At 47.5% G+C, this 11,790-nt stretch overlaps 1 protein-coding gene across 1 annotated transcript in view; it reads right to left on the reverse strand.

Moving 5' to 3' along the window:
• Positions 1-9,690: 9,690 nt before the first annotated feature.
• Positions 9,691-11,790, reverse strand: part of LOC101354394 (mannose-binding protein A-like) — a 7,100-nt gene continuing 5,000 nt past the window's right edge. Inside the window, exons 3-4 of the mRNA XM_004389886.1 lie at positions 10,789-10,863; positions 9,691-10,064 (exon numbers count right to left, since the gene is read on the reverse strand). Of these exons, the coding sequence (XP_004389943.1) occupies positions 9,691-10,064; positions 10,789-10,863 (449 nt within the window). The remainder of the gene's footprint in view (positions 10,065-10,788; positions 10,864-11,790) is intronic.

Consider the following 11,790-nt stretch of genomic DNA (forward strand, 5'->3'; position numbering starts at 1 on the left):
CAACAACTGACCCCATCGTTCCTGGGGACCAGGGGGCTGCCCTTTCTGGCCCTTCTTGGATGGAATCCCCAAGCCCCGACCCTGTTCCCAATACTCTGGCAGCCATGCCTCACTCCTAGGACAGCATTTCTAAAACCAAACCACACTTCCCAACAGCATGTGGCCAGGCTCTCTGTTGAGATCTTTCTCCTGTTACTGAAACAACCCCCAGTTCCTGGCAGCCTCTGACATAAGGCCAGTTATACAATGATGAGCAAACAGCTGTCGGTACAGAGGCTCCTGAGGCACACTCCTCAGGGGTCTTAGGAAGGCCTTACAGCAAGTCAGACACGGGGTAAGAAAGGGCAGTGTGGGAGCTGGTGTTGGCCATTCTTGCCTTTAGTGAGCACTGCTCTGCAGGACTTGAGAGAACCTAATAAGGGGACATCGCTGAGCTTCATCAGTAAGCTGAGTGAAGAAAACTTCTGGGACTTCTGTAAGAATCCTGTTGCTTCCATCAGCGGGGATTTCAGAAGCCCAAAAACAAGAAACAAGGGCAGTGTTTGTGGCCCATGGAACAATAATGTCATCTCCTCTTGAGACCTGCAGGAGATCCCACCACCCCTCTATGCACCCCAGGGCAGAGTCTCCACAGTTTCCTTAGTTACAGGCCCTGACCTGAACCCCTCTGTACTTTAGAGAGAATGCGGGGTCACCACCAAAGAAGGAAACACTTAGCAGCAGTCTCCAAAAGAATCTGATTTAGAGAAAAGTCTAGATTCTCTCCCCACTGACTCTGAGAAAAAAGGTGCCCAGGGCCTGGTTCTGACTTGCTTGAGAGAGCTACCCTGAAAGTCCACAGAGGGACCCAGTGAGAAACCTCCACAGGGCCCAGGTGAGAGCAGCAGTGAAGTTATGCCCCAGAGTGGGTTCTGACATTGCCCTGAACCTAGATCTGAGAGTGCAGACAGGGATGACGGTGGGGGTGACAAAGGGAGTCCTGCGCTAAGGAGCTCAGAGTCTAGGTGTGGAAAGGAGACAGAGGCACAGGCAGGGAGCAGGGAATTCTAGCAGCACTGAGGGCTTGCTGGACAGTGATGACTGCCGGAGCCCAGCATGTCGGGAGGCCTGTGGTCATTCTGTGGGACCATGCATCTGGGTCTGACGAAGTGGCATTTAGGGAAAGGCATTCCAAGTGGGTGTAGCAACCAGGGCAAATGTGCCAAGGAGGCAAGCAGGAGCACCCAAAGTTTCAGGCAAGGGACTCACGGGACCCCAACGCTCACCTGGCCCACTGTCATCTTTCTGGCTTTGCGGGCCAGCCAGCAGAAGGCAGCACCAAGCCATAGCCCCTGTATCACCAGGCCACTGCTGCCTGGTGAGGGAACCCCACACCATCCACGGGGACTCCCAGACAGGAGGTCGTGCCATGCCCAGGGATTCTGACTTTTTGACCTTACTCCAAAGTGAGTTTGCTGCTTCCTATCCCATCCCTTCCAGATCCAGCTTGAGGCTGAGCCAAGCTCCAGAGAAGGGAGTTGCATGACTCGTTTGTGGGGAGGACTCAGATTCATTCATTCATTCATTTGCTTATTCATTCATTACTGAGTGTCTATGTGGTGCCCAGCCCTTTGTTAGGCACTGGAACTGCGGAGGTGAATGATGTAGTCTTGCGATGATCACAACAACAGCAATAGCGGTGTGTGGATGTCTTTTACCAAAGGCAGCACTGCCCTCAGTGCCTTCCATGTATCAGTGCACTTCTTCCTCACAACAGCCCCGTGAGGTGTGCTCTAAGATGACCCCCATTTTACCAAAAAGGGGACTAAAGCACAAAGAGGGCAAGCATCTTGTCCAGGGTCACAAAGCTGCAAAGTGGTGGATCCAGGATTTGAACCCAGGCTGTCTGACTCCAGAGCCTCACTTTTAATGATTTTGCTGTACTGACGTGGCTTAAACAAGTAAATAAGAAAATGGTCAAGATGATTTCAGATGACAATAATTGCTAAGAAGAAAATAAACTGGGATGATGCTATGGTGACTGAGTGTGATGGCTAATTTTTTGTGTCAACTTGGGTAGGATATTTAATCAAACACTAGTCTAAATGTTGCTTTGAAGGAGTTTTGTAGATGTGGATAACATCTACAATCAGTTGAATTTAAGTAAAAGAGATTACCCTTGATAATATGGGGTGGAGGGTCACCCAATCAGTTGAAGGTCTTTCCCAGGGAAGAAGAAAGTCTGCTTCAAGACTGTAACATAGAAATCCTACTGAGTTTCCAGCCTACAGCCTGTCCTACGGATTTCAGACTCAAGACTGCAACAACAGCTCCTGCCCGAGTTTCCAGTCTATTGGCTATACTATGGATTTTGGATTTGCCAGCCCCCACAATTGCAGGAGTCAATTCTTTAAAGTCAATAGATTCCATTTCTCTGAAGAACCCTGACTGATATCCTGGAGCTGGGGCATCTTAGACTCAGTGGTCAGGGAAGGACTTTGGGGTGGGAGTGGGAGGTGATGGTGACATATGATCTAAGACTGGCAGGGGGCGAGGATCATGTTAGCATCCAGATGTCACAGCATAAAATTTAGGACCACTTATGGCACCTCTGACCCTCTTGTCCATGACCAAGTACCTACAGACCTCACCCAAAGCCTCTGGAGCTCCAGCCTGGGAAACCACCAGAACCAATGCTCCTCAGTGAGGCATGTGCCAAGAGAGACCTGGACAAGGGCTAGGGGAGGAGAGGCTGAGTCGCCTGAGTCCCCCCCCGCCCCCAGGATGCTGAGAATGTAACTCATTGGATCTTTTTGTCTCAATACAGACACTCAATGCACACTCAGACATGCACAAAACCGCCCACATACAAACACTCCAAGCCCAAGTACACACAATTCCCCACTCAGGGTCTCACCTGCCCACCACCTTACATGTTCTGATACTCTCCAGAGCTACTCCAACTGCGACTCGCTCCCCACTGCCTGAGACAGCAGTAAGACCCTGGACACGCATAGGAAAGGATTTAGATCAGTGGTTGGTTTTCAATAGTGTGGGTCAGTTGAGGGGATTACTTGGGGTCTGGCATTACAGAGTTAAACAAGGCCCCCTTCACCTCACATGTGGCCTATAAGGCATGGAGAAGCCCTAGCTTCCTGGGTCCAGGGCTCCCTGTTATGGTGAGAACCTGGCAGAACGTGGCTATGGTCAACGTGCTCCTCCGACAGTGGTTTCAAACCCGCCAATCACCCAATACCTGAGGAGCTTGCTGAGAAAACAGATGTCTGGAATTTTGATTCAGTGGGGCCAAGATCCTGGGATTTTGCCAAGCATTGCAGGCAATGCTGCCGGTCACATGGTGCTGGGATGACCACTCTGCACAACCACGTGAGGGGTGGGTGTACTCTGACTTATGTGGTGAGCCTAGACTGAGGCTTTGCTTAGCTAACAAATGGACGTTTTCACCCTGCTTCTTGTGAGCATGGCACCTGCATTTACCTGGACAAAACCCTGGTTCACAGTTGGAGACGCCATTCCTCCTCACACAGGCAGTCATCACAACCCTCTTCTGCCAAGGCTGGGAGTGTCTTTTCCCCCAGGAATCCCCGCACCAGGCTCCTCCCATCTTCCCAGCAATCCAGCAGCCACTCTGCTTCAACAAGTCCACTTCCCAACATCCCCGTGATGACATGTGATCCCTTCCTGGTTACTGAAAAAAATCCCTGATTCCTGGCAGGCTCCAAAGCACAGACCAGTTACGCAATAACGAGCAAACAACCTGCTGGTTCGGAGGCTCCGCCATGACACAGGTACTAAGGAGGCTCTTCTAGGGCCTGTGGGTCCCCGGCTTTAATGGGGACCCCTTGTATTAGCCAGACCTCTGACAGCCACAGAGAAGGTGTGCAGACTGACACAGGCAAGAAGGAGGTTTGAGAAAAGTGACTGCTGGGCCTTCAGCTGGCCCCCCAGCCCCATCCTCTGGCCTGGGCATGGCCCACAATAAGAGCAGAGAGTGTCCTGCAGAGACAAGGCCCCACAACTCCAGGATCCAGAAACTGAGCTGGAGCCTCTCCCCAAATGTCATGAGCTTTGGTAGGTGTTCTCATTCTGGTGCAGGAAGCAAGCAGCGATCACCCTGACTGTGTCTGCACTTCGCAGGGGAACACTGATTTACACACATAATTTAAACCTAATCCTCATCTCAAGGGCAAGGTGTACTGGCCATTCTAACTTACCCAGGGTGGCTTTCCATAGAATTCAGAAATAGCTGGTAAGTGCTCAAACCACGATTAGTTTGGCCAGCATAGACGGGTAACACACTGAAAATCGTGCTCAGATTCTGCAGCCTTGCTCCTGAAATGGCCTCTGCAGTTCTGAATCCATGTGACAATTAAGTCCTCAGCTGTAGAAGGGAGATGCCTTTAGAGACCAACTTACAGACAGGGAAATTGAGGCCCAGGGAGCCAACATGCCTTCTCCACTGCCACTGGGTTTTTGTCAGGGAGTTGGCCTCAAACCGTAGTCTCCTGCTTCCAAATCCTGAACTTCCCACCAACCCAGCTGCCTCTCCCTCAGCCCTGATGTGGCACACAGAGGCCAGGCCTTGTTTGTCCTCTGGCATGGCCCAAGCTCCACAGAGGTCTGAACACCAGCTTCCTTTCCAGGAATGCTCTGAGGCATGACCTTCAGGTTCTTACTCTGTGCAAGAGGCAGCTAAAGAAGACTAAGTCAGAGATGTTTTCCAGTTTTGGGCCCCCAAACCAGGAAAATTCCAGCATGGGAATGACATGGTAGAGACTCCCGTTTCATCAGAACAAAGGACTCAAGAGGTTGCTTTGAACCATCCCCATTCCTGAGGTTCCAAGAACCCTGAGGTCCACCCCTGGGGTCCCCAGCCTGGCTTCTCTGGGTTCCTCATGCAAGAGATATCAATTATTGTAGGTCCCTGAGTAAAAGAAACTGCTCACAGCCCTCGAGATAGACAGAAAGTTACTGTTTCCCTCTTGTTCCAGGTCCTGAGAGATCTGGATGAACCACAGTCCCTATCTATGGACTCTCCTCAGAATCCTGTATCTTTAGATTCACTGAAATTTCTCTTGAGATAACTTGTGTTGATGAATGGGCTGAGAGCCGCTTTAACTTAGTGAAGTGCTTTTGTATCTAAACTACCAGAGAGAGCCCCTCATGGTTGGTAAGTGTTGATGAATATTTGCTGAATGGGTACACCAAAGAACCACCAAATGGATGAGCGAGCTAGGCACTGAGAAATGACTGTCAGGCACTGAGAAACGAATTCCTTGCTGATGAAAATTGGGGCATGAATATGGGAGGTGATCTCTCTCAATTCTCGGCTGAGGGGCAGAGTGGTGGCAAGGGGGTTCGGTTAGAGAGAGGAGTTCTGAAAAGATTGTCAGGTGCTGGATCAGGGAAGAACAAGCCCTGCCGATCCAGGAGCCTGGGGAGGACCTTCATGTCCTGCAAGGTGGGCAGAGAGAAGAGAGAATCAGCAAGGCTCTTTAAAGGGGCTGGCACATAGGCAGGGGAGAAGAATGGGGTCTTGGGTGGCATGGAAAACTCTCTAAGAAGGATCTAGTGATTGAGAAATGTAGAGGGAAGGAAGCACCATAGAAGGAACCAAAAGGAGAAACCTGAAAGGGGAATGGAAGAATTTGAGCTTGTCCTGAAGGTTGCTATTGAGGTGCCCTGACTGAGGGGCAATCATCACATGCTGGAACTACCCCTGTAAAGTTCAGACCTGCATCTTCTACAGCTTTACAGCCGAAGATGACAAACTTATGTGCAGTGTACCCAAAGGGGGATTTCATCTCAGAGGAGACTATGACTCTAACCCTTTCCTCAGACAGAATTATCTAAAGGCTGCCTGTCAGATTTCTCATTTTTGTCTTGGCTATGAGAAAATTCAGACAAATTTCATGCTTGGTTACGGTAATTCTCTCAGTACAGTTGGTGGTAGATGTATGTCTTTCTTCCTTCTAAACAGCTTCTGGTCTTTTTTCCCTTTGCCATAAGCCACAGTTTCACATATGTTTCTATATTTTAAGTTGCCTCCCATTCCTTTGGCAAGCAGTCTGGATTTGAACTGAAAACAGTGAACTGCTCCACTCTACATCATTAAAATAGTCCTTTCATTGGCTGCAAGTGTAGTGCCTAGAGAAAAGGCTCATGGGATTGACAGTTCAGTGATGTTAAGACAGTCTAGTTGTGCTAGAGGCTGAGGACACAGGTCCTGCCACCCTCACCCAGCCTTCAGCACGTCCCAGCCAGACCCCCACAACTACCTGCTTATCCTGCAGAAGAAGCACACCTCAGGGAGAGCAGCTGCCCAACATTCAGTTCTCAGTGTCCAGCCCACTTATCCATTTGGTAGTTCTTTGGTGTACCCATTCAGCAAATGTTCATCAACACTTACCAAGCATGAGGGGCTCTCCTTGGTAGTTCAGATACAAAGAAAAACAAGATGGAAAAATAATTTTAACAAAAGTATTTCATTAAGTTAAAGTGGCTCTTGGCCCATTCATGAAATATTTCCAGTCTCTTTTTGTGAATGTTGTTGTAAGCTACCGTCAAGTTGGCCCCCAACTCACGGAAACGGTATGCACAACAGAAGGAAATGTTGTCTGGTCCTTCACCATCCCCTATAATCAGTTGCGGATTGGACTGTTGTGATCCATAGAGCTCTTCCCCCACTCCCCAAATTATCCCACCATCATTAACATAAACTCACTCCCTCTAAGCAAAAACTCCCCTTTTTTCCTTCCCTGGTAACCACTAATAATTTTTGGTTTCTATATATTTGCTTATTTCATGTAAGTGAGATCATACAGTATGTGTTCTTTTGCCACTGACTGATTTCTCTCAGCATGATGTTTTCAAGGTTCATCCATGCTGTGGTATGCATCAGGACTTCATTTCTCTTTATGGCTGAGTAGTATTCCATTGTGTACGTACTACACTTTGTTTAACCATCTGTTGATGGACATTTCAGTTGTTTCCACATTTTGACTATTGTGAAAAGTGCTGCAGTGAACCTTGTTGTACATGTTTCTGTTTGCATTCCTGCTTTCACTTCTTCTGGTTATATACCTAGGATTGAGTTTGCTGGGTCATATGGTAGTACTATGTTCAACTTTTGAGAAACCACCACTTTCCACAGTGGCTGTACTATTTTATATTCCCACCAGCAATGGATGAGGGTTCCAGTTTCTCTACAACCTATCCAATACCTATTGTTTTCCGTGCTTTTGTTTTTTATCATTGTCATTGTAATGGGTGTAAGATGGTATCTGATTGTGGTTTTGATTTGCATCTCTTTAATGGCTAATGAGGAGCCCTGGTGGTGCAGTGATTAAGTGCTCAGGTCTGCAGTTTGAACCCCCCAGCAGCTCTGTGGGAAAAAAGATGTTGTCAGTCTGCTTCCATAAAGATTTACAGCCTTGAAAACCCTACTCTGTCCTATAGGGTTGCTATGAGTCAGAATCAATTCAACAACAATAGGTTTGGTTTTTTTGGTTTTTAATGACCAATGATATTGAGCATCTCTTCAGGTACTTGTTGGCCATTTGTAGATCTTATTTGGTGAAATGTCTGCTTAAGTCCTTTGCCCATTTTTGGATTGGTGTATTTGTCTTTTTGTTGTTAAGTTGTAGAAGTATTTTATATATTTTGGGTATTACACCCTTATCAGATGTATGGTTCCCCCAAATTTTCTCCTGGTCTATAGGTTGTGTTCCCACTTTTTTGATATAATCTTTTGATGAACAATTGTAAGGTTTTTACTGGCTGATTTTCAGAAGTAGATCACCAGGTCTTTCTTCCTAGTCTGTCTTAGTCTGGAAGCTCCACTGAAACCTATTCAACACCACACCAAAGAAAAAAAAACTCACTGCCTTCAAGTCAATTCCAACTCATCGCGACCCTATAGAACAGAGTAGAACTGCCCCATAGGGAGTGTCTGGATCTTTTGGTTAGCAGCTGAGCTCTTAACCACTGCACCGCCAGGGCTCCATGTTCAACATCAAAACAACATGCAGACCTCCACTGACAGATGGGTGGTGACTATGCATGAGGTGCACTGGCCTGGAGTAAAACCCAGGTGTCCAGTGTGTAATGCAAGAATTTTACCACTGAACCACCAATGCCCCCCTGTGAATGGCAACTGGTCCGTCATTCTCTTCCCCTAGTTTGCTGCACTGGCTGTGTGTCACCTCAACCCCACCCTGAGGTTCCTGAGAAATATGTGTGGCCATGACAGTGTTGTGACCAAGACGGCACCAGAAACTGCTTAGAAGGGGGTTCCATTTGCTCACTGGCTGGTGCTGCATGATTGGCCCCACAGGATGTGAGGCTCACCTTTGCAGAGTTTTTTCCTCTCGTCTCTACTGATAACAGAACTGTTGAACTTATAGTGGGATGAAGATGTTACAGTAAAGGGAGAGGATGCTGAGACAGGTGATGTCCTGTGGGGAGGAGCTTAGCCTGCATGACTGTCTACTTCCTCCCTTGATGCTGGCAGGCACCATGGTATCTAGCCAGTCTCCAAAATTATGCAGGAAGGAAAGGCTGCTTTTTGTCCTTGTCATGGGCAATTTTGTGTGTCAACATGGTTAAGCTACGGTGTCCAGTTGTTTGGCCAAACATTTGTCTAGATGTTGCTATGAGGTTATTTACATGTGATTAGCATTTAAATCAGTTGACCTTAAGTAAAGCAGATTACCCACCACCCCCCTTCCCCCTAATGTGGGTGGGCCTTATCCAATCAGTTGAAGGCCTTAAGGTGTTTCCCCAGGGAGGACTCTGCCTCCAGACTATAAACAGACATTCTGCCAGAATTCCCCTCTCTCTCCCACCACCTGACCTACCATACCAATTTCAGGCACAAGAAAGCCAGAGTTTCCCACCTGTTACCTCACCTACAGATTTTGGACTTGCCCACTCCCACAATTGCATGAGCCAATTCCTTAAAAAAAATAATATATATATATGCATATACATATATATGTATATATATATATATATGCATATACATATATATGTATATATATATATCATATTCGTTCTGTTTCATAGAGAATCCTGACTATGACAGGATTCCTCAAGGTCAACTGGGACTAGTCTTTTTTCCTGGGACTAGTCATTGTTACTCAGGCGAGACATTGTTGGGTGTTGTAATCAAGTGATAAGAGGTTTTCTGAGGCAGCTTGTGAACAGCTGAAAACAATACCTATGTGATGGAGAGCACTGAGCTAGCCCTGGGAAGGTGCTTAGGGCAGGAGACTTTGGCATCAGTAGTGGCAACACTTGGAGACAAAGGAATTGAATCTTGGAAACTGAGCTCTAGTGCCCACGCTGACACAGATAAGGACCACAGTGGGTCCCTCTGTGGGCTGCAGTGTCCTCATTGTACAGGGAGAGGGTTTGACGTGACGCTTTCCATGGTTGACTCTGATTCAGTGCTGTACTTCTGAGTGGGAGTGGAAGATGTCCTTTGCCAGGGACTGGACCAGAAACTCTCATGTCCCACTGTTAGCCTGTTCTCACTTCCTCATCCCACCATCAAATCCATCCCCTGCCTTTTCCTCTCATCCCCGCAAAGGAATGACCCAACACTGAGTATGGGAAAACTGGCTTTGAATTACCTTCCATAGCTGCAGAGAGCTCAGCAGGGAGCCTAGCAGATGAGGGATGTTCCCCTCAGGCTGGGAACTCACAGACCACTAGGAAGGAGGAGGAGCAAGAGATGTCATTCCAGAGCCCATCTGTCAACAGGGTCACACAGTCCTCCCCTGAGCCATGGTCATTAGGCTCATCTTTCTTCCAGTTGCTGTAGGCCAGTCTTCCTCCTGTCACATACATGAACTGACCTTCGATCACCTCGTCTGTGATGCCAAGGAAGGCAGTGTCCTTGGCTACATCCTGAATGGCCTTGTTTTCCTCTTCATTCTTAGGGGTGGCCACAGTGGCCTGGAGCCGGGCGCACAGAGCCTTCACTTTGGAAAAGGGCATCTTTTCACCGTTGGTCACATAGAGCTTCTTCCCAGACTTTTTGCCCAAAGAGAAGGTTTGCACTGAAATCACAGTTGGGGGGTGACATTGACTAGGGTTGGAGCCCAGCCCAGGAGAGTGGGTGAAAAATTCTTTCTCTGGACAGAGCCCCTCTGGAGAGACATTCTGACACCAAGGCTAAGGTCAGCTTGAGTCAGAACTCTGAAAAATAGTCCCCATTCCCAACCAGGTCAGGTCAGAGCCAGTAAGGAAATAGGCCTTAGTCATAGGGCCAAGGAGAATACCCAGCCCTTGGCAGACAGCCTGGACTCTCCTGGGATATTCCACCCTGGAGACAAGCATCTGTTAAAACCCACCCCTGCACAGGTAGACACAGGAAGACATGCTAGGGTCTCACCACCAGGCCTGGGCACCAGATTAGAAAGAGGATTGGACAGTGATCTGAGAAAAATGGATGCTGAGGAAGGAGTCAAGACTCTGGAGATGATAGACCTCCATCCAGTCCTTCTTCTGCTACTTCTTGGCTGTGTGACCTTGAATGAGTTACCTACCTACACCTCCTGGGCCTCTTTCCTCACTTGTAAACAAAATGGTGGACATTCACAGATAGGGTTGGTGAGAGGATTGAATGGAACCATATTATGAGGAAATGCTGACCTACCATAGGCCCTGGTATATAATAAGTGTTCAGAAGTGTTAGTTCTCTTCCACCCTCCCAAAAACCTGGAGCACCCTGAAGAAAGAGGTGAGAACCAAGAAGACATCAGGGGTGTAGGAAAATCTTACGCTTTTTGGTGTGGTACAGTTCTGATTTCAGGCTCCTTATCTCTCTCTCTAAGTCTGCCAGCTTGTTCTCAGCAACTACAAAGCAACAGGGAGAAGGGTACTTATTGAGGAGGAGACCCTAAATTGGAGACTAGAGTATTTTGCTATTTGTTTATTTATGCTTACCAAAAAGTATGGTTATTCAAGAAAAAAAAAGAATCTACAAAGCAAAAGGAAAGAAAATAACTATATTCCTGTATTCTTAGCAACGTTTAATAACTTGAAAACTATAGTTCTGGACCCTTTTCTTCACATACTGCTTAAATACTGCAAAATTATAATAATTTATAAAGAAAGACCTAGCTCATTATTCTCCTTTTTGAAAATTTTTCTTTGCAGTTGTCCTTCATGTCTCATTCCAGGTAAACTTCTTTTTTTTAACATACTTTGTTATGAGACCCCAACCACTCACCCCATTCTGTGACAGCACACTCCTCCCCTCCGCCCCCGATTCCCCATGAACATTCAACCAGCTCCTAACTCTCTCTGCCTTCTCCTCTCACCTCTGGACAGAAGCCGCCCCTTTGGTCTCTTGTATCTACTTGTCTAAGAGGCACATTCTTCACAAGTATCACTTTATGTCCCACAGTCCATCCAGTCCAATCCTTGCCTGAAGAGTTGACCTCGGAAATTGTTTTAGTTTTGGGGTGATGGAGAGATGAGGGGCCATGCTTTCTGGGGCACCTCCAGTCTTAGACCATTAAGTCTGGTCTTCTTACTAGAATTCGAGTTCTGCATCCCATCGTTCTACTGCTCCATCAGGGACCCTCTGTTGTGTTCCCTGTCAAGATGTCCATTGGTAGTAGCCGGGCACCATCTAGTTCTTCTGGTCTCAGGCTGATGAAGTCTCTGGTTTATGTGGCCCATTCTGTCTCTTAGGCCAATACTTTCCTTGTGTCTTTGGTGTTCTTCGTTCTTCTTTACTCAAGTGGTTGGGACCAATTGATGCATCTTAGATGGCTG

This window comes from Trichechus manatus, unplaced genomic scaffold (assembly GCF_000243295.1).
Source record: "Trichechus manatus latirostris isolate Lorelei unplaced genomic scaffold, TriManLat1.0 scaffold00265, whole genome shotgun sequence".
Classification (NCBI taxonomy): domain Eukaryota; kingdom Metazoa; phylum Chordata; class Mammalia; order Sirenia; family Trichechidae; genus Trichechus; species Trichechus manatus.